Source organism: Carcharhinus amblyrhynchos, unplaced genomic scaffold (genome assembly GCF_965287045.1).
Source record: "Carcharhinus amblyrhynchos unplaced genomic scaffold, sCarAmb.v2.hapA chromosome_338, whole genome shotgun sequence".
Taxonomy (NCBI): Eukaryota; Metazoa; Chordata; class Chondrichthyes; order Carcharhiniformes; family Carcharhinidae; genus Carcharhinus; species Carcharhinus amblyrhynchos.
In genome coordinates this window covers 137,920-160,316 of record NW_027650078.1, presented here as the reverse complement: position 1 = coordinate 160,316, position 22,397 = coordinate 137,920, and the positions used below count along the sequence as shown (strand labels likewise).

General features: G+C 51.8%; 1 protein-coding gene across 1 annotated transcript in view; it reads left to right on the top strand.

The window, feature by feature from the left end:
• LOC145339197 (talin-2) overlaps positions 1–22,397 on the top strand; it is a gene marked incomplete at both ends in the record, with an annotated part of 176,335 nt that overhangs the window by 20,051 nt on the left and 133,887 nt on the right. Inside the window, 6 exons of the mRNA XM_080183582.1 lie at positions 1,558–1,666; positions 2,669–2,877; positions 3,624–3,722; positions 11,532–11,699; positions 12,414–12,708; positions 14,883–15,049. Coding sequence (XP_080039708.1) covers positions 1,558–1,666; positions 2,669–2,877; positions 3,624–3,722; positions 11,532–11,699; positions 12,414–12,708; positions 14,883–15,049 — 1,047 coding nt within the window. The remainder of the gene's footprint in view (positions 1–1,557; positions 1,667–2,668; positions 2,878–3,623; positions 3,723–11,531; positions 11,700–12,413; positions 12,709–14,882; positions 15,050–22,397) is intronic.

The window sequence follows — 22,397 nt, the reverse complement described above, 5'->3', positions numbered from 1 at the left end:
CGAGGGGGATTGAATATAAAAGTAGGGAGGTCTTGCTGCAGCTGTATAGGGCATTGGTGAGGCCGCAGCTGGAGTACTGTGTGCAGTTTTGGGCGCCGCACCTGCGCAAAGATATTTTGGCCTTGGAGGGAGTGCAGAGGAGGTTTACTAGGCTGATACCGGAGTTGAGGGGGTTGAGCTATGAGGAGAGGCTGAATAAACTAGGCTTGTACTCGTTAGAGTTTAGAAGAATGAGGGGAGATCTCATTGAGATGTATAAGATGATGAATGGGATGGATAGGATAGAGGTGGAGAGACTCTTCCCGCTCAAAAAAGACAGTAGGACTAGGGGGCACAGCCTCAAGATAAAGGGGGGGCGGTTTAGAACGGAGTTGAGGAGGAACTTCTTCACTCAAAGGGTGGTGAATCTCTGGAATTCTCTGCCCGTTGAAGTGGTGGAGGCTGCCTCGCTAAATATTTTTAAGACGCGGGTTGATGGGTGTTTGATAAGCGAGGGGATTAAGGGTTATGGGGAGAGGGCGGGAAAGTGGAACTGAGCCACGACAGATCAGCCATGATCTTATTGAATGGCGGGGCAGGCTCGAAGGGCTAGATGGCCTACTCCTGCTCCTGTTTCTTATGTAATAGAGGTGTACAGAATAATGAGGGGAAGAGATAGCGTGGACAGGATAAAATTGTTTCCCTTGGTGGAGAGTTCTAGAACCAGGGACATAGTTTCAAGATAAGTTATAGTAGATGTAGAGGGCACATGAGGAAGAACTGTTTTTATGCAGAGGGCGCTAAGCGTCTGGAATTCACTGCCTAAGTAGAGGCAGAGACCCTAAACTCTGTTAAAAAAAAGTACCTGGATCTGTATCTTAAGTGTTGTAAGCTACAGAGCTGTGGGCTGGGTGCAGGAAGGTGGGATTAGAAGGGGCAGTTGGGTATCCTTGGGCTAGCAGGGACAAGATGGGCCAAATGGCCCCTCCTTCTGCGCAGTAACATTTCTGTGGTAGTATGCATCCGAGAAGTTACCATCTCAAGGGGCAATTAGGGACGGGCAATAAATGCCAGCGACGCCTGCATCCCGTAAGTGAATGAAAACACTTCGGAAAGACTCCAAGTGATTCAATCAGTGAGGTTTGAGAATGGGAACTTGCTTCACAAGTCTTGGAAAAGGAGATAGCAGACAGGATGGGATGTAACTGGGAAGTCGACATTCCCAGGCATGTTGGATGGGATGTAACTGGGAAGTTGACATTCCCAGGCATGTTGGATGGGATGTAACTGGGAAGTCGACATTCCCAGGCATGTTGGATGGGATGTAACTGGGAAGTCGACATTCCCAGGCATGTTGGATGGGATGTAAAGGTGTGTTCGTCACGTTGAAAGCTTGGAAAATATTCCGGGAGAAAGAATGAGTGAGAAGCCTGCGAGCAGGAGACATGTCCGATCGGAAAGAGACAATCCAGTTATTGTACTTGACTGGATATATTTGAGAATGGGTTGGAGTGGTGACTAACGTTCTCTGAAATACACACGGTTTGCTTTCTGTTAATCGCTGCTCCTTCCTCTCAGGCATCCAAGGTCTGGGTCCGGAACAAGGTGGATGAGTCGAAGCACGAGATTCATTCTCAGGTGGACGCCATCACTGCGGGGACCGCGTCTGTCGTCAATCTCACGGCTGGTGAGTGAGGGAGGTTTTGTGAGCGCAAAATCCGGATCTCCCAACTGTTAGCTCCGATGTCCCCGTCCTGAGCCACACGGGATGCTGCCCGGGGTAGTTGGAGACCAGCATTCTCATTCCCGTGGCTTTGTATGGACGTGCAGTGGTGGTTGTCTAACTCCTGTAGAAATTTGGGGAATGTGTAAATGTAACAGCTAGAGGGGTGGGGAGGGGGGTCTGTGCAGTAGTGTGCATGCACCCCCTGATAACGGAGAGGGGAAGTTATAGAACGACAAAGGGCAGACACGTGGGGGGGGGGGTCGTGCGAGGGCTGTTCTTGGATGTTGCTTTGAGAGTTGCCTAGTGCTTCATGCCGTTGAGTGTACGCTTAAACTGGACCAACTGACGGGCATCACGTCACCTCAGTGACTATCACTGTCTGCTGTGCAGTTACAGGGACCTGGGTCGGGTCTTGGATCAATGTCTGCGGGAGTTTGCACATTCTCCCCGTGCTTGCGTGGGTTTTCTCTGGGTGCTCCGGTTTCCCCCCACATCCCAAAAATGTGCTTTTTATGCTGATTGGCGTCAATAAATTGTCCCTGAATTGGATCACCCTTAATCTGGCGTACATATAATTCCCTAAATTTCCACCCCCTTTATTGTGGACAGTGGACAGGGGTGTCAACGAGCGACGAGGGTCTTGAGTGGGACACTCAGTGTGTTAAAACAGGCGGCACGGGCTTGGAGGGCTGAATGGCCTGTTACCTGTGCTGTGCTTTGTTCTTTATTACAGTACAGGCCCTTCGGCCCTCAATGTTGTGCCGAGCTATGTCCAATCCCAAGATCAAGCTATCCCCACCCTCTATCAGATCAGGGTGCTGCCTCTTTATATAGGGCTGGGAGCAAATCGATATGGCTGTAGCATGGAGGAGGAACCTCGGAGGGAGGAGGGATGTCTGGTTGGAGACGTTACGGTGAGCGGAATGTGAGAACGGGTGTGTAAGAGTTGGTGTTTCCCTCCAGGAGATCCTGCAGACACTGATTACACTGCCGTGGGCTGTGCCATCACCACCATATCCTCCAACCTTACGGAAATGTCCAAAGGGGTGAAGATGCTGGCTGCCCTGATGGACGATGATGTAGGGAGCGGGCAGGACCTCCTGCGCGCCGCTAGAACACTGGCTGGTGCCGTGTCGGACCTGCTGAAGGCAGTCGAACCTTCCTCAGGGGAGGTGAGCTGGGGAGTTGATGTGGAGGGTGGGGTGGGGAGGGGGGAGGGTGGGGTGGGTCGGGTGGGGTGGGGGGAGGGTGGTGGGTGGGGTGGGGAGAGGGGAGGGGGGAGGGCGGTGGAGTGGAGGGGGTGGGGGTGGTGGGGAGGTCAGGGAGAAGGAAATGTTTCTTGTTGAACGTTTATCCATCCTGCTTCAGAATCGAAAGGTTCGGAGACCGACACCACGTTGGGAGAGGGGGATGGAACCTCCTACCCGTTGTGTGTGTGCTGGCTGTCTGCGATTGGAACCTGTTCCGTACAGCCCATCGCTATCGCCCATCGCTCCCGTCCAAATACTCATCCGATTCCCCTTTGGGAAGTTCTGATTCAATCTGCTCCTGCCTCCATTTAAGGCCGTGTAAAAATGAACAAAAGAACAGAACAGCCCAGGAAACTGGCCCCTCCGAGCCTGCCCCACTCTTTGGTCCAACTAGACCACCCTTCTGTATCCCTCCATCCCCAGTCTGCTCATGTGACTATCCCGATAAGCCTCAAACGATCCCAGCGTGTCCGCCTCCACCACCCTGGCTGTGTTGTGTGACTCAGACACTGCCCAGTGGGTGCAAACTCCTGCCAAACTCTCCAGAGCAGGGTATGGGGGAGTTACTGTGCCGTCCCTTCCACAGGGAGCTTCCCAGCGCATCGCGGGCTGACGGTGAGCCGGGTACATTTTGATCTAAAGCGGGTATGGGTGTGTTTTGCCCGCAGACGCGGCAGACGGTGCTGACAGCGGCTGGAAGCATTGGGCAGGCCAGCGGGGACCTTCTCCGGCATATTGGAGAGAGCGAAATGGACGAACGGTTTCAGGTAGGAGGAGGAGGAGGAGGAGGGGGCTCCTTGAACAGGAAGCTGTTCCGCTTTCAGTGGGGATGAGGGTCTGAGTGTTCCTGCTTCCTGGAGCTGGATCATATCCACCGGCCCAAAAACATGTTAGTTTTTGAAAAGATTTGAGTTTGCTCTGTCTCTCTCTGGTATCAGATTGCTTCGTATTTCATATTTGGACCAAAAGCCTCCAGTCGTTAGTTTAAAATCACACATTGAGGAATGTGAGGCATTGCTGTTATTATGAGAATGCTAATAAAATAACCCATTAGTGCGGGAATGTTAATGCTGAATTTTAGGACTCAACAGCTGTATTGCTCAGTGTTATCGTTTAGCACTCATTGAAATTCCACATCTTGCTAAGACTGCTTATTTCTATCTCCCTATCCTCACCCTGCTGTCCCTCGGCTTCCCTAACCTCACCCTGCTCTCCTCCTGCCTCCCTATCCTCACCCTACTCTCCTCCTGCCTCCCTATCCTCACACTGCTCTCCTCCTGCCTCCCTATCCTCACCCTGCTCTCCTCCTGCCTCCCTATCCTCACCCTACTCTCCTCCTGCCTCCCTATCCTCACCCTGCTCTCCTCCTGCCTCCCTAACCTCACCCTGCTCTCCTCCTGCCTCCCTATCCTCACCCTACTCTCCTCCTGCCTCCCTATCCTCACACTGCTCTCCTCCTGCCTCCCTATCCTCACCCTGCTCTCCTCCTGCCTCCCTATCCTCACCCTACTCTCCTCCTGCCTCCCTAACCTCCCCCTGCTCTCCTCCTGCCTCCCTAACCTCACCCTGCTCTCCCTCTGCCTCCCTATCCTCCCCCTGCTCTCCTCCTGCCTCCCTATCCTCCCCCTGCTCTCCTCCTGCCTCCCTAACCTCACCCTGCTCTCCTCCTGCCTCCCTAACCTCACCGTACTCTCCTCCTGCCTCCCTATCCTCACCCTACTCTCCTCCTGCCTCCCGATCCTCACCCTGCTCTCCTCCTGCCTCCCTATCCTCACCCTACTCTCCTCCTGCCTCCCTAACCTCCCCCTGCTCTCCTCCTGCCTCCCTAACCTCACCCTGCTCTCCCTCTGCCTCCCTATCCTCCCCCTGCTCTCCTCCTGCCTCCCTAACCTCACCCTGCTCTCCTCCTGCCTCCCTAACCTCACCCTGCTCTCCTCCTGCCTCCCTATCCTCACCCTACTCTCCTCCTGCCTCCTTAACCTCCCCCTGCTCTCCTCCTGCCTCCCTAACCTCACCCTGCTCTCCTCCTGCCTCCCTAACCTCACCCTGCTCTCCTCCTGCCTCCCTATCCTCACCCTACTCTCCTCCTGCCTCCTTAACCTCCCCCTGCTCTCCTCCTGCCTCCCTAACCTCACCCTGCTCTCCTCCTGCCTCCCTAACCTCACCCTACTCTCCTCCTGCCTCCCTATCCTCCCCCTGCTCTCCTCCTGCCTCCCTAACCTCACCCTGCTCTCCTCCTGCCTCCCTAACCTCACCCTACTCTCCCTCTGCCTCCCTAACCTCACCCTGCTCTCCTCCTGCCTCCCTAACCTCACCCTACTCTTCTCCTGCCTCCCTGTCCTCACCCTACGCTCCTCCTACCTCTGTAACCTCCCCCTGCTCTCCTCCTGCCTCCCTAACCTCACCCTGCTCTCCTCCTGCCTCCTTAACCTCAACCTACTCTCCTCCTGCCTCCTTAACCTCACCCTGCTCTCCTCCTGCCTCCCTAACCTCACCCTGCTCTCCTCCTGCCTCCCTAACCTCACCCTGCTCTCCTCCTGCCTCCTTAACCTCAACCTACTCTCCTCCTGCCTCCTTAACCTCACCCTGCTCTCCTCCTGCCTCCCTAACCTCACCCTGCTCTCCTCCTGCCTCCTTAACCTCAACCTACTCTCCTCCTGCCTCCCTAACCTCACCCTGCTCTCCTCCTGCCTCCCTATCCTCCCCCTGCTCTCCTCCTGCCTCCCTATCCTCCCCCTGCTCTCCTCCTGCCTCCCTATCCTCCCCCTGCTCTCCTCCTGCCTCCCTATCCTCACCCTGCTCTCCCTCTGCCTCCCTAACCTCACCCTGCTCTCCTCCTGCCTCCCTATCCTCCCCCTACTCTCCTCCTGCCTCCCTGTCCTCACCCTACTCTCCTCCTGCCTCCCTAACCTCACCCTGCTCTCCTCCTGCCTCCTTAACCTCAACCTACTCTCCTCCTGCCTCCCTAACCTCACCCTGTTCTCCTCCTGCCTCCCTAACCTCACCCTACTCTCTTCCTGCCTCCATATCCTCCCCCTGCTCTCCTCCTGCCTCCCTATCCTCCCCCTGCTCTCCTCCTGCCTCCCTATCCTCCCCCTGCTCTCCTCCTGCCTCCCTATCCTCACCCTGCTCTCCCTCTGCCTCCCTAACCTCACCCTGCTCTCCTCCTGCCTCCCTATCCTCCCCCTACTCTCCTCCTGCCTCCCTGTCCTCACCCTACTCTCCTCCTGCCTCCCTAACCTCACCCTACTCTCCTCCTGCCTCCCTAACCTCACCCTACTCTCCTCCTGCCTCCATATCCTCCCCCTGCTCTCCTCCTGCCTCCCTATCCTCCCCCTGCTCTCCTCCTGCCTCCCTAACCTCACCGTACTCTCCTCCTGCCTCCTTAACCTCACCCTGCTCTCCCTCTGCCTCCCTAACCTCCCCCTGCTCTCCCTCTGCCTCCCTAACCTCACCCTACTCTTCTCCTGCCTCCCTGTCCTCACCCTACGCTCCTCCTACCTCTGTAACCTCCCCCTACTCTCCTCCTGCCTCCCTAACCTCACCCTACTCTCCTCCTGCCCTAGTAACCTCCAGCAGCATCTCAGCTATCAGTGCCCCTCCCCTGGGGGGGTGGGCGATGGCCTAGTGGTATTATCACTAGACTGTTAATCCAGAGACTCAGCTAACGTTCTGGGGACCTGGGTTCGAATCCCACCAGGGCAGATGATGGAATTTGAGTTCAATAAAAAGTTTCTGGAATTAACAATCTGCGGATGACCGTTAAAGCATTGTCGATTGTCGGAAAAACCCTTGGTGTCCTTTAGGGAGGGAAATCTGCCTGGTTTGGCCTCCATGTGACTCCAGAGCTACAGCAATGTGGTTGGCTGTCAACTGTCCTCAGGCAGCGAGAGATGGGCAATAAATGGTGGCCAGCCAGGGATGCCCGTGTCATAGCATCGAATCCCCACAGTGCAGAATGAGGCCATTTGGCCCATCTTGCCTGCATCTCAACCATCCCACTCAGGCCCTATCCCCGCAACCCCGTGTATTTAGCCTGAGGAGCAATTTAGCATGGCCAATCCACCTAACCCACGCATCTTTTGGAGTGTGGGAGGAAACCGGAGGAGACCCACGGGGGGAATGTATTAACTCCACACGGACAGTCAGCCGAGCCCAGAATTGAACCCGGATCCCTGGCGCTGTGAGGCTAACCACTGTGCCACTGTGCCTTCCCACCAATGAATAAAAGAAATTCTGGCCTCTTTGGCATTCTGCAATCTCTGCGCCATCAGGACCCTAAGCTGGGAAACTCTTCCCTGACCCTCTCCATTGTTACAGCCCCTTAAGTGTCACTATTGTAACTGCTCCCATCGCCTACCCAGGCAACGCGGTCCAGCCGTTCACCACCCTCTGTGTAAAAAAACTTGCCTCGCACACCTCCTCTAAACTTCTCCCCACGCGCCTTAAACCTCTGTCCCCGAGTACTTGACCGCCCGAGGAAAGACCATCTGACTATCCACTCTGTCCACGCCACTCATAATCTTGTAAACCTCTATCAGGTCACCCCTCAACGCCTGTGGTTCCAGTGAGAACAAACCGAGTTTATCCAACCTCGCTTCGTAGCTAATATCCTCCAGGCCAGACAACATCCTGGTAAACATCCTGATTCACTAATGTCCCTTTAGGGAAGGAAATCTGCCGTCCTTACCCAGTCTGGCCTACATGTGACCCCAGAGGCACAGCAATGTGGTTGACTCTCAACTGCCCTCAGTGCAGAATGAGGCCACTCAGCCCACTTTGCCTGCATCTCAACTATCCCACTCAGGCCCTCTCCCCGTAACCCCGTGTGTTTAGCCTGAGGAACAATTTAACATGGCCAATCCACCTAACCCACACATCTTTGGAGTGAGGGAGGAAACCTTCCTGCTCCTATATCTACTCTTGAATTAAAATAAATAAAGGGGACAAATTACAAAAAAATTGAGTCAATTAATAAAAGTGGATAACCCCGTGTTAAAGGAGCGTCGTAACCAAAGAACAAAAACACCAAGGGAATTTTTAGAAGTACACAGTAAGGTGTGCCCTCGGGGGTCAGTGCTGGCTTACTTTGGCTGTCCCACTGTGGGGAGGCTACACTGCCACAGGACGAGGGGGTCACAGGCAAGTAGATTCCTCAAGACCCTCCAAACCTCAGTGCCAAATTCTGCTCTCTAAAACTCCTATGAAGCACCTTTGAATTGTGTTATTACACTGAAGACACTAATTAAATACAAAGTATTGTTAGTGCTCAGTGCTGTTGACTAGGAATCAGTAGTTAGTGAGTGTTGATGCTCGGAAATTGTTAACTAGTAACTGGTTGTGATTTATAATACAGTCATTGATTCCCGAGTTGAAAATTAAACCATTTTATATCCGCAGATTTAACTCCTGCCGACAGACAGCCAGTATTTATCTTTTCATTTTGATTTGATTTATTATTGCCACATGTATTAGTAAACAGTAAAAAGTATTGTTTCTTGCGCACTATACAGACAAAGCATACCGCTCATAGAGAAGGAAAGGAGAGAGTGCAGAATGTAGTGTTACAGTCATAGCGAGGGTGTAGAGAAAGATCAACTTAACGCGAGGTAGGTCCATTCAAAAGTCTGACGGCAGCAGGGAAGAAGCTGTTCTGGAGTCTCTTGGTACGTGACCTCAGACTTTTGTAACATTTTCATGATAGAAGAAGGTGGAAGAGAGAATGTCTGGCATGTATGGGACCCTTAATTATGCCGGCTGCTTTGTCGAGACAGTGGGAAGTGTAGACAGAGTCAATGGATGGGAGGCTGGTTTGTGTGACTGTGTCAGGTGAGACAAGACGGAAAAGCAAATTAAAGCCAGCCTATTTCTGTATTGGGGTGAACTCTCATCAGTAACACTGAGCAACAGTGGACGGTCAGTAATACTGAGCCACAGTGTGTGCAGTTTTGGTCGCCGCACTTATGCAAGGATATTTTGGCCTTGGAGGGAGTGCAGAGGAGGTTCACTAGGCTGATACCGGAGTTGAGGGGGTTGAGCTATGAGGAGAGGCTGAATAAACTAGGCTTGTACTCGTTAGAGTTTAGAAGAATGAGGGGAGATCTCACTGAGACGTATAAGACGATGAATGGGATGGATAGGATAGAGGTGGAGAGACTCTTCCCGCTCAGAAAGGACAGTAGGACTAGGGGGCACAGCCTCAAGATAAAGGGGGGGTGGTTTAGAACGGAGTTGAGGAGGAACTTCTTCACTCAAAGGGTGGTGAATCTCTGGAATTCTCTGCCCGTTGAAGTGGTGGAGGCTGCCTCGCTCAATATATTTAAGACGCGGGTTGATGGGTTTTTGATAAGAGAGGGGATTAAGGGTTATGGGGAGAGGGTGGGAAAGTGGAACTGAGACACGACAGATCAGCCATGATCTTATTGAATGGCGGGGCAGGCTCGAAGGGCTAGATGGCCGACTCCTGCTCCTATTTCTTATGTTCTAATGTTCAGTGGACGGTCAGTAACACTGAGCCCCAGTGGACGGTCAGTAACACTGAGCCCCAGTGGACGGTCAGTAACACTGAGCCCCAGTGGATGGTCAGTAACACTGAGCCCCAGTGGACGGTCAGTAACACTGAGCCCCAGTGGACGGTCAGTAACACTGAGCCCCAGTGGACGGTCAGTAACACTGAGCCACAGTGGACGGTCAGTAACACTGAGCCATAGTGGACGGTCAGTAATATTGAGCCCCAGTGGACGGTCAGTAATACTGAGCCCCAGTGGACGGTCAGTAACACTGAGCCCCAGTGGACGGTCAGTAATACTGAGCCCCAGTGGACGGTCAGTAATACTGAGCCACAGTGGACGGTCAGTAACACTGAGCCACAGTGGACGGTCAGTAACACTGAGCCCCAGTGGACGGTCAGTAATACTGAGCCACAGTGGACGGTCAGTAACACTGAGCCCCAGTGGACGGTCAGTAATACTGAGCCCCAGTGGACGGTCAGTAACACTGAGCCCCAGTGGACGGTCAGTAACACTGAGCCCCAGTGGACGGTCAGTAATATTGAGCCCCAGTGGACGGTCAGTAATACTGAGTCACAGTGGACGATCAGTAACACTGAGCCACAGTGGACGGTCAGTAACACTGAGCCACAGTGGACGGTCAGTAACACTGAGCCCCAGTGGACGGTCAGTAACACTGAGCCACAGTGGACGGTCAGTAATATTGAGCCCCAGTGGACGGTCAGTAATACTGAGCCCCAGTGGACGGTCAGTAACACTGAGCCCCAGTGGACGGTCAGTAATATTGAGCTCCAGTGGACGGTCAGTAATACTGAGCCCCAGCGGACGGTCAGTAACACTGAGCCCCAGTGGACGGTCAGTAATATTGAGCCCCAGTGGATGGTCAGTAACACTGAGCCCCAGTGGACAGTCAGTAATATTGAGCCCCAGTGGACGGTCAGTAACACTGAGCCACAGTGGACGGTCAGTAATATTGAGCCCCAGTGGACGGTCAGTAACACTGAGCCCCAGTGGACGGTCAGTAATATTGAGCTCCAGTGGACGGTCAGTAACACTGAGCCCCAGTGGATGGTCAGTAATATTGAGCCCCAGTGGACGGTCAGTAATATTGAGCCCCAGTGGACGGTCAGTAATATTGAGCCACAGTGGACGGTCAGTAATATTGAGCCCCAGTGGACGGTCAGTAACACTGAGCCCCAGTGGACGGTCAGTAATATTGAGCCCCAGTGGACGGTCAGTAATACTGAGCCCCAGTGGACGGTCAGTAATATTGAGCCCCAGTGGACGGTCAGTAATATTGAGCCCCAGTGGACGGTCAGTAATATTGAGCCCCAGTGGACGGTCAGTAACACTGAGCCCCAGTGGACGGTCAGTAATATTGAGCCACAGTGGACGGTCAGTAATATTGAGCCCCAGTGGACGGTCAGTAATATTGAGCCCCAGTGGACGGTCAGTAATATTGAGCCCCAGTGGACGGTCAGTAATACTGAGCCCCAGTGGACGCTCAGTAATATTGAGCCCTCGTGGACGGTCAGTAATATTGAGCCCCAGTGGATGGTCAGTAATACTGAGCCCCAGTGGACGGTCAGTAATACTGAGCCCCAGTGGACGGTCAGTAACACTGAGCCCCAGTGGACGGTCAGTAACACTGAGCCCCAGTGGACGGTCAGTAACACTGAGCCCCAGTGGACGGTCAGTAACACTGAGCCCCAGTGGACGGTCAGTAACACTGAGCCCCAGTGGACGGTCAGTAACACTGAGCCCCAGTGGACGGTCAGTAACACTGAGCCCCAGTGGACGGTCAGTAATATTGAGCCCCAGTGGACGGTCAGTAACACTGAGCCCCAGTGGACGGTCAGTAACACTGAGCCACAGTGGACGGTCAGTAACACTGAGCCCCAGTGGACGGTCAGTAATATTGAGCCCCAGTGGACGGTCAGTAATACTGAGCCCCAGTGGACGGTCAGTAACACTGAGCCACAGTGGACGGTCAGTAATATTGAGCGCGGGCGAATTCCAGTTGGTAATAACTGAGCCACCATCTTGTTGTCTCTCTCTCTCTCTCAGGACGTGCTAATGAGCTTGGCCAAGGCCGTGGCGAACGCAGCCGCCATGTTGGTTCTCAAGGCGAAGAACGTGGCCCAGGTGGCTGAGGACACAGTCCTACAAAACCGAGTGATTGCCGCCGCTACGCAGTGTGCTCTCTCCACGTCCCAGCTGGTTGCCTGTGCAAAGGTGAGTGGAGGGCAGGAACCGGAGGCGGGATGATCCCAGGACTTGGCGCTGTTCCCACAGGAACACTGCATCGGCCAGCGGGCTCTGATTTTGCCCCCGTCTTTGTTATGATTGCCCAGGGCCACAAAAGCGTGTCGCAGTTGGCTGTTTGTCTCTGATCTCTGGGTGCTCGGGCCTATTGGAATGGGTGAGAGGCAAATTGGGGGAAATCTCGGAGCGTTTGCCAAGAGCCTGGAGCAGCAGGCCAGATCGGCAACGTTAGCCGGGCAGGCTGGAATGGTGCTGGTGGGACGGATTGCTCCCTCGTATGGGCTGAGGCACTCTTCTGAGGGTGGGCCACAGTGTGGGGAGCTTTGCTGTCTATCTCATTGTGTTCCAACTGATGATGAGTGACACAATGCTTTCCATTTCTCAAATATTACATTGTTTGTCATCACCGACTGCTACTGATAGATAAATTCATCGAAGGGTGGAGATTTTCAGGGCTACGGGAGCAATTGTGTGAGTCTAACTAACTGGGATAATTCTTTCAAAGAGGTGGGATGTGGTGAGTGGCCTGCTTTGTGTTGTAAGATTGGCTGATATCTGACGAATTTGGGGAACTTGCGTTGGACGTAACTCAAGGCACGTTGGAAGCTGTTTTCTTTGATGTTCCTCTGATCCCCCACCACCCCCCAACTCCTCCGATGAACACCTCGTGTGGTTCTGATGCAGGTGGTCAGCCCAACCATCAGTTCCCCCGTGTGCCAGGAGCAGCTGGTCGAGGCGGGGAAGCTGGTAGACCGGTCGGTGGAGGGCTGCGTCAAGGCGTGCCAGGCAGCCACGGATGACACCGAGCTGCTGAAACAGGTCAGCGCCGCAGCCAGCGTGGTGAGCCAGGCCCTCAACGACCTCCTCCAGCACGTGCGCCAGTATGCCAGCCGCGGGGAGCCCATCGGACGCTACGACCAGGCGACCGACACCATCATGACCGTCACCGAGAGCATCTTCAGCTCAATGGGCGATGCAGGTACGTGGGAGCGGCTTCCGGAAGCATCCGCGGCGTCAGAGAGAGAGATCTGAGCGAGAACATCGAGGTGATTTTCGAACGTTTTTGGATAAGGAGCCCTCGGACATTGATGGTTGGGTCTGGTCGCAGGGTCTGAGAAAGGCCCAGCTTTTCACCAGTTTGTATCTGTCCCTCAGGACTGAGCTTCTGGTGTAACTTACCGAGCTTTCATACAATTGTAGATCATCGTAGAACCCCTACAGTCCATTTGGTCCATCGAGTCTACACCAACGATAATCCCACCTCATAGAACATAGAGCACAAACAGGCCCTTCGGCCCACAAGTTGCACCCATCATATCTCTACCTACTAGGCTTATCTATAACTCTCGATCCTATTAAGTTCCATGTACTCATCCAGAAGTCTTTTAAAAGACCCCAGCGAGTTCGCCTCCACCACCACCGACGGCAGCCGATTCCACTCACTCACCACCCTCTGAGTGAAAAACTTACCCCTGACATCTCCTCTGTACCTGCTCCCCAGCACCTTAAACCTGTGTCCTCTCGTAGCAACCATTTCAGCCCTGGGAAATAGCCTCCGAGAATCCACCCTATCTATTCCTCTCAACATCTTATAAACCTCTATCAGGTCACCTCTCATCCTTCATCTCTCCAGGGAGAAGAGTCCCAGCTCCCTCAACCTATCCTCATAAGGCATGCCTCCCAATCCAGGCAACATCCTTGTAAATCTCCTCTGCAGCCTCTCAATAGCTTCCACATCCTTCCTGTAGTGAGGCGACCAGAACTGCGCACAGTGCTCCAAGTGGGGTCTGACAAGGGTCTTATAAAGTTGCAGCATTACCTCCTGACTCCTAAACTCAATCCCTCGATTAATGAAGGTTCTTTTGCCATGACCCCATATATTTACCCCGCTAATCCGTCTAACCTGCGCATCCTGGGAGGGGCAATTTAGTATGGCAAATGCGCCTAACCCGCATATCTTTGGACTGTGGGAGGAAACCGGAGTATGCGGAGGAAACCCACGCAGACACGAGGAGAATGTGCAAACTCCGCACAGACAGTGACCCGAGCTGGGAATCGAACCCAGGTCCCTGGAACTGTGAGGCAGCAGTGCTAACCCACTGTGCTACCGTGCCGCCCATGTGAGGCGAGGGTTTTTATAGATCCTATCAATAAATGCTGCAGATGGTGAAGGATGGCACGGTAGCACAGTGGGTTAGTGGTGCTGCTTCACAGCACCAGGGTCTTGGGTTCGATTCCTGGCTCGGGTCACTGTCTGTGCGGAGTTTGCACATTCTCCTCGTGTCTGCGTGGGTTTTCTCCGGGTGCTCCGGTCTCCTCCCACAGTCCAAAGATGTGTGGGTTAGGTTGATTGGCTAAGAAATTGCCCCTTAGTGTCCAGGGATGTGTAGGTTAGAGGGATTAGTGGGTATAATATGTAGGGATAGGGGGGTAGGGCCTGGGTGGGATTGTGTTCGGTGCAGACTCGATGGGCCTCTTTCTGCACTGTAGGGTTGTACGATTCTATGAATCCTGAAATAGAAACTGTAAATACTTGGGGGAGGGAAACAGAGAACACTTAGGAGGCCATTGACCGGAGAAGTATTTTTTTAAGTAAAATGTCACTGAAAATTGGAGAGGTTTCAGCAGTCATCATTTTAACCACTGTCCCAATCCACTCCCCCCTCCATAACTGGAGGTGGGAAAGTTCACTTAGAATAATCTGGTTGCTTTCGACATGGTAACACTTGGCTGACCTCTCTACAGGACAGTGCTATCTCAAATTGATGGGTAAGATCCCGTGTCCTGCTGTATATAGAAACTATTAAAATCTGGTAAACCCCATGTCAAAGTTGGTTGTGGATGGCCATAAGCGGATAATTCGGAATCCTCTTTTCTGTGGGAGTATCTTGGATCCAGTATCCCAACGTTCCAGATTGGAAGGCAATGTGAACCCAAGAGTGTGGGGGGGAGGCTGAGTCACTGTAACCCTGGGTGGGGTTGAACAAAGGGTGGTGGTGTTTGTCGGAGAGGATGCAGCAGCTTGTCAGCAGCCACGAGGGGGCGGTGTGGTTCACAGACGGGTTGTCCACACGGCCTGGTAGCGGTGAGCTCCGTGGGTTTGACTGGCTTGGGGAAGAGTTGAGTGAGTGACTCGCCGTCTGTGACCCACAGGAGAGATGGTGCGGCAGGCTCGAGTCCTGGCCCAGGCCACCTCGGATCTGGTCAACGCCATGAGATCGGACGCAGAGGCGGAGAGCGATGTGGACAACTCGAAGAAGCTGCTTGCCGCTGCTAAACTCCTGGCCGATTCCACAGCGAGAATGGTGGAAGCTGCAAAGGTATTGAACGCTCTCCTGGAGGTATTTCCTGTATTTAACTCTTTCCTGTCTGTTTAAAAACCCTACGTCCTGAGTGAGTGGGAAACCTGGTGAGCCCATGTCGTTGACCAAGTTTTATTCCCATGACAAAGCAAATTGGCATCCTTCTGGTTCAGACTCATATAGACTCTTGACAATCCCAACATCCCCCAACTGATCCACCACATTCTGTGAAATTCGGCTGCCCCTATCCGAACCCTCGTTGCCCCATCACCCTGCGCTCACTGACCCACACTGACTCCTTGCACAGAAACACCTTTAGTTGAATGTTCTCATCGTGAATTTGAAGTGTCTCCATGGCCTCGAGCCTCCCAGATCTCTGCGCTCCTCAAATCCTGGCTTGTGGAGAGCTCCCTGTTTTAATCACCCCACCAGTGGTAGCCGTGTTTTCAACTGCCTGGGCCCCGAGCTCTGGGGTTTTCTCCCTCAGTCTCTCCCTGAATGGTGTGTCAGTTATACTGGCAGGATACACTGGCAAAGGGCATTGTTTCACTTGGGTACAAATAATAAAGGGACAGTGGGAATACCGGGTTGGGAGGGACGAACGCTCTGAGACTCAACAAAGCCAATAAACTATCTCGATGAAGAAAAGCCCTGTTTTGATTTTGACTTCACCAACCAGCTTGGATCTTATTCACGCTCTCCGCCTCGCTATCCCGCCCTGGCCCTTTATGCTGCTCCTCAGAACCCAGCTCCTTGACCAAGTTTTAGTTTGTAAAGAGATTGAATAGACTGGGTGTGTACTTGTTGGAGTTTAGAAGGATGAGGGGGGGATCTTATAGAGACGTATAAGATAATGAAGGGGGTGGATAGGGTAGAGGTAGAGAGATTCTTCCCGCTCAGAAAGGATAGCAGGACTAGAGGACACAGCCTCAAGATAAGTGGGGGGGGGCAGTTTAGAAGACACAGCAGTTTAGAAAGGATAGCAGGACTAGAGGGCACAGCCTCAAGATAAGGGGGGTGCAGTTTAGAACAGAGTTGAGGAGGAACTTCTTCACTCAAAGGGTGGTGAATCTCTGGAATTCTCTGCCCGTTGAAGTGGTGGAGGCTGCCTCGCTGAATATATTGAAGTCACGGGTAGATAGGTTTCTGATAGACAAAGGAATTAGGGGAGAAAGTGGGAAAGTGGAACTGATCCACTTCAGATCAGCCATGATCTTATTGAATGGCGGGGCAGGCTCGAAGGGCTAGATGGCCTACTCCTGCTCCTATTTCTTATGTTCTTAAAGCTTCTTAAAGCTTTAAGAAGTTTCATTCTGGTAAAGATGCTCAGTAGTGACGTTGGGAGCGACTGCATTATCACAGAATGGTTCTAGGACAGAAGGAAGCTGTTCAAAGAACAAAGGGAGTTACAGCACAGGAACAGGCCCTTCGCCCCTCAGAGCCTGCACCCACCATGTTGCCTGAACAAAAACCCCCTACTCGTCCGGGGACCGTATCCCTCTATTCGCATCCTAAAAGAACAAAGATAAAACAAGGGTCATCTGTCTGCCAGAATTATGTTAAACTTCTGTACAAAGAGTTCAAGAAGAGTGAGGTTTTGTGTTGAAGGATGGGCAATAAATGCTGTTCTTGCCAGCAACACGCACCCTGAGGATGAGTTGATGTGAATTGAAGCCATTTCTTTTCATGTTTTCATCAAATCCCAACAGTGCAGAACAAGGTCATTCAGTCCATCGAGCACTCACCAACAATAATCCCTCCCAGACCCTATTCCCATCACTCCAAGAATTTACCCGAGCTAGTCCCTCTGACACTAAGGGGCAATTTAGCATGGCCAATCCACCTAACCTGCAGTCTTTGGGACTGTGGGAGGAAACCGGAGCACCCGGAGGAAGCCCATGTAAACACGGGGAGAATGTGCAAACTCCACGTAGACAGTGACAGTGACCATGAGCAAGTGTGCGGTTATCCACTTTGGCAGGAATAATAGTAGGAGGGATTATGATTTAAAGAGCGAAAAGCTGCAGCGTGCTATGGTGCAGAGGGACCTGAGGGTCCTTGTGCACGAGTCGCAAAAACCCAGCCTGCAGGTGCAGCAGGTGATCAGGAAGGCGAATGGGATGTTGGCCTTTATAGCGAGGGGGATAGAATATAAAAGCAGGGAGGTCTTGCTGCAACTGTACAGGGCACTGGTGAGGCCGCAGCTGGAGTACTGTGTGCCGTTTTGGTCGCCGCACTTGCGGAAGGATATATTGGCCTTGGAGGGAGTGCAGAGGAGGTTCACTAGGCTGATACCGGAGATGAGGGGGTTAGCCTATGAAGAGAGATTAAATAGACTGGGTCTGTACTCATTGGAGTTTAGAAGGATGAGGGGGGATCTTATAGAGATGTATAAGATAATGAAAGGAATGGATAGGGTAGAGGTAGAGAGATTCTTCCTGCTTAGAAAGGATAGCAGGACTAGGGGGCACAGCCTCAAGGTAAGGGGGGGGGCAGTTTAGAACAGAGTTGAGGAGGAACTTCTTCACTCAAAGGGTGGTGAATCTCTGGAATTCTCTGCCCATTGAAGTGGTGGAGGCTGCCTCGCTAAATATATTTAAGTCACGGGTAGGTAGCTTTTTGATAGACAAGGGAATTAAGGGTTATGGGGAGAAAGTGGGAAAGTGGAACTGATCCACTTCAGATCAGCCATGATCTTATTGAATGGCGGGGCAGGCTCGAAGGGCTAGATGGCCGACTCCTGCTCCTATTTCTTATGTTCTTATGACCCAAGGCTGGAATTGAACCCGGGTCCCTGGCACTGTGAGGCAGCAGTGCTAACCCACTGTGTCATTGAGCCGCAGCTGGGTGAGCGTCAACCCTCGTGATGTTTCTCCGTGTTTGTGCCCTGTGTTGAGTGTGGTTGACCTCGGATTGTGACCTTGGGTTGGCGAACCGCGAGTTTTCGGCCTCCTACAGAACTGCATGCTGGGAGTGTGTCTCCTCTGTGCTATTGGTGAGGATGTGTCCCTGAAGTTGGACCTCCTGATCCAATCAAAAGCAGCCATTTCAAAACCAAACTCTGTCAGGTTAAAAAAATACAGTTTGAAGGTCAGATGACTTATTTTCCAGATTTGACTGAGTACATGTGACAGTAGACCTGCACAGTCAGAGTGTGTCAGCTTAAAGCCCAAGGCAAGGTTTCAAATTGAATTCAATAAGTCTGCAATGGATGGGGCTGGTTGGCACTCAGAAAAAATAACCTTGAAATCTGCTGGATTGTCACAAAAATTAGTTTCCTCCATGTTCTGAAGCTGTCACCCTATCGGCTGGCCAATGCCTGAGTCTTGGTGACACCCCATCACTCCCCAGGGAGCAGGAGATTGGCACCACGTTCAACATAGCCCACATGTTGGCACAGTGGTTAGCACTGCTGCCTCACAGCGCCAGGGACCCCAGGTTCGATTCCCGGCTCGGGTCTGTGTGGAGTTTGCACATTCTCCCCGTGTCGGTGTGGGTGTCCTCCGGGTGCTCCGGTTTCATAGAACATAGAACACTACAGCACAAACAGGCCCTTCGGCCCACAAGTTGCGTTGATCACATCTATACCTCCCAAGCCATAGAACTATCTGTAACTCCCAATCCCATTAGATCCCATATACTTATCCAGAAGTCTTTTAAAAGACCCCAGCGAGTTCGCCTCTACCACCACCGACAGCAGCCGATTCCACTCACTCACCACCCTCTGAGTGAAAAACTTACCCCTAACATCGCCTCTGTACCTGCTCCCCAGCACCTTAAACCTGTGTCCTCTCGTAGCGACCATTTCAGCCCTGGGAAATAGCCTCTGAGAATCCACCCTATCTATTCCTCTCAACATCTTATAAACCTCTATCAGGTTGCCTCTCAACCTTCGTCTCTCCAGGGAGAAGAGTCCCAGCTCCCTCAACCTATCCTCATAAGGCATGCCTCCCAATCCAGGCACCATCCTTGTAAATCTCCTCTGCACCCTCTCAATAGCTTCCACATCCTTCCTGTAGTGAGGCGACCAGAACTGCGCACAGTACTCCAAGTGGGGTCTTTCCTGTAAAGATGTGCGGGCTAGGTGGATTGGCCATGCTGAATCGCCCCTTAGGGGGACTAGCTGGGGTAAATACGTGGGGATAGACCCTGTATGGGGTTGTTATCAGTGCAGGTTCAATCGGCCTCCTTCTGCACTGTAGGGATTCTCTGAAATTCCGAGTCAAAACCGAACGTTGATTACAGATTTTCCGTGATTCTTATCTGTCAGATTTAGAAAGGTGTCAGGGGATGATTTCTGCAGTAAATCCTTGAAATCCCCACCCCCCTGCGTCCGCTGGCACTCTAAGAGCTGTCACTGCTCATTCCGTTTAGGCTTAATGCAGTTGATTGAATAATAAATGAGGGAACTGTGGGACCAGATGTGAGGTTGGTTAAAGCATCACTGCTTCTGTTGTTGTGAACATCTGGATGAGTGACAGATGTGCGGTGCTTTCTGCGACGGGGAGGCAAAGCAGAGAGGCAGTCTGACATTGGTGAGGGCGTGACAGTTGGATGGACTGGCTGAGTTGTTTGCCTTGGGTTGAATTCTTTAATTAGCGCTGATATTTGAACAGTTGCGATGCCTCCGATACAGAAAGGGTGATTTAAAAGAAAGAGATCTCGTCAGAAGCCGCAGTTTGGGATAGCCATATCCCTCTCCAGTGCTGTCCCACCTACAGCCTAACCCCACTTAGAGGCTGCCCCTCAGCCAATGTTCGTCAGTACTCATTTCTCCCACTCATACCTGCTGAGCCTGTCCTCAAACTCATCCTCCATCGCAGCACCATTTGACAGTGGGGGAGGCCATTCAGCCCCTTTGAGCCTGCTCTGTGCTCCAATCGGGTCAGCACACCCCTCAATCTAACAAAAAAAAACTCTCCTGACCACCTTCTTGCAAGCTCCAACTCTCGGCCCCGCTGGAGAAAAGGATTCCGATCGCCATCGCGCGTTGTGTCCTGTTTGGTCAAGTTACACAATCATAGAACCCCAACAGTGCAGGCCATTCAGCCCATCAAGCCTGCACCGACAACAACCCCACCAGGTCCTATCCCTGCAACCTCAAGCATTTACCCTGCTAATCCCCCCTGACACCAAGGGGCAATTTATCATGGCCAATCAACCTAACCTGCACATCTTTGGACTCCTCAGTTTAAGATTGTGATATATTTAAGTGGTTGTATGATTGCTTTAGGAGCTGGTCACATGATGTGATGTCATTGAGGTGTTTCACAGGCTTTAGTTTTATAGCTCCTATGGCGAATCTGTCTTATTTTGAATCTATGTGTGCAAAACCACATCATCTTCTCTGTTTAAAACCCACAACCGCTAACATAGTTCTTACATTATAAAGATGAAAGCAAAATATACATCTGCTGGGAATGTGAACTTAAAGTCAGCCCTAAAACGTGAGCTCCATTTCTCTCCACAGATGTTGCCTGGTCTACTGAGTAATACCAGAAAATTCTGTTCTTAGTTACTGACTCTAAGACTAGACTCCATTAATCCTCCCCCAACTAAAATAGTTAGTTTGTGCCAACTCTGTCAAATCCTTTTGATGACGGAAACATCTCGATAGAAGTGCCCCTCGCCCTCCTGAACTCGACAGATAAGACGTAAGTTGTTCTCTTTGCCTGCACCACCCTGCCAATGCCCTCCCCCCTCCTCCCAAGGCAGCGTGCTGAAGGCCTGAAGCCTAATCACCACGGCAACAAGCTGCATTCATTTAGCACCCTTGAATGTAGGAAAACCAAGTTCCTTCACCAAAGCAATAGTCAGGCACAGAGCCACATGGGATGGTAAGCCACAGGGTTCGCTCATATGAGGAGAAGCTTTATTTCATTTCTTTGTGGGTCAAGCTCAGCAAGTTTTTGCCCATCCTCAATTATCCTTTGAGAAAGAGAGCCACTTTATCAAAAAAAGTCGGTTTCAAGGAGTATCTCAGAAGTGTGGGGAGGTTTAGGGACGGAATTCCATTGCACAGGGCCCGGTGGTGGAGCGATGCTTATTAATATTGAATTGATTTATTATTGTCACATGTATTGTGAAAAGTATTGCTTCATGGAGGAGATGTTGTTGCCTATCCTCACTGACAAAGTCGATCTCCTTTGTTTTGTCGACGAGAGAAGATTTAATTGAGGAATCATGGAATTTTGATAGGGCAAGTTGGAGCAGTTCACCAAAACCAGGAAGTGGGAAACCAGAGGGCACAAGTGTATAAGAATTGGCAAAAGAATCAGATGGGGAAAGACAGAAAGTTACACATTTGGAACGGGAGTAGGATTACTCAGCAGTCGATAGCACTGACTGAAAGGTGAAGGAAGCAGATTCCATTCAAAAGGGTTGGCTAGCTCTTTGAAGAGGAACTTTGGGGTGGCACGGTAGCACAGTGGGTTAGCGCTGCTGCTTCACAGCTCCAGGGTCCTGGGTTCGATTCCCGGCCTCGGGTCACCGTCTGTGTGGAGTTTGCACATTCTCCTCGTGTCTGCGTGGGTTTCCCCCGGGTGCTCCGGTTTCCTCCCACAGTCCAAAGATGTGCGGGTTAGGTTGATTGGCCATGCTGAGAAATTGACCCTTAGTGTCCAGGGATGTGTAGGTTAGAGGGATTAGTGGGTATAATATAGGGGTAGGGCCTGGGTGGGATTGTGTTCGGTGCAGACTCGATGGGCCGAAGGGCCTCTTTCTGTACTGTAAGGGTTCTGTGATCTATTGATGGGTTCTGGGAAGCCATTTGAACCAATCACAATCTCTGAAGGAGCTAACCAATAACCATTCAGCTTTCCTCATGGTCCTGTAATGTTTTTCCTTTCCGTATTTATCAGAATCTTTTTTAAAAGATCCGATCCAATCTGCTTCCACCGTCATTTCGGGCAGCACCTTCCACTTCACAGCAACTCGCTGAGATTTTTTTAAAGTCTTTATCTTGTCCCTGATTTTTTTCCCTGAATTTGTGTCTGCCGGTAACTGATCCCTCTCTCACTCACAATACTTCCTCTGCATTTACTCCATCAAAGCTTGGGGTTGAAAGTCTCTGCTAAATATCATCAACACCTCTCCGCTCAAAGGAGGATGACGTGGAGATGCCAGCGTTGGACTGGGGTAAACACAGTAAGAAGTCTCACAACACCAGGTTAAAGTCCAACAGGTTTATTTGGTAGTAAACACCACGAGCTTTCAGGGTTTGCCCCTTTGTAAGACGAGTGGGAATTCTGGTCACACAGCATATAAAGGCAGACACAGTTTACAGAATACTGATTCGAATGTGAGTCTTTTACAGCTAACCAAGTCTTAAAGTGGGGCTAATCAAGTGGAATGGCGCAGTGGGTTA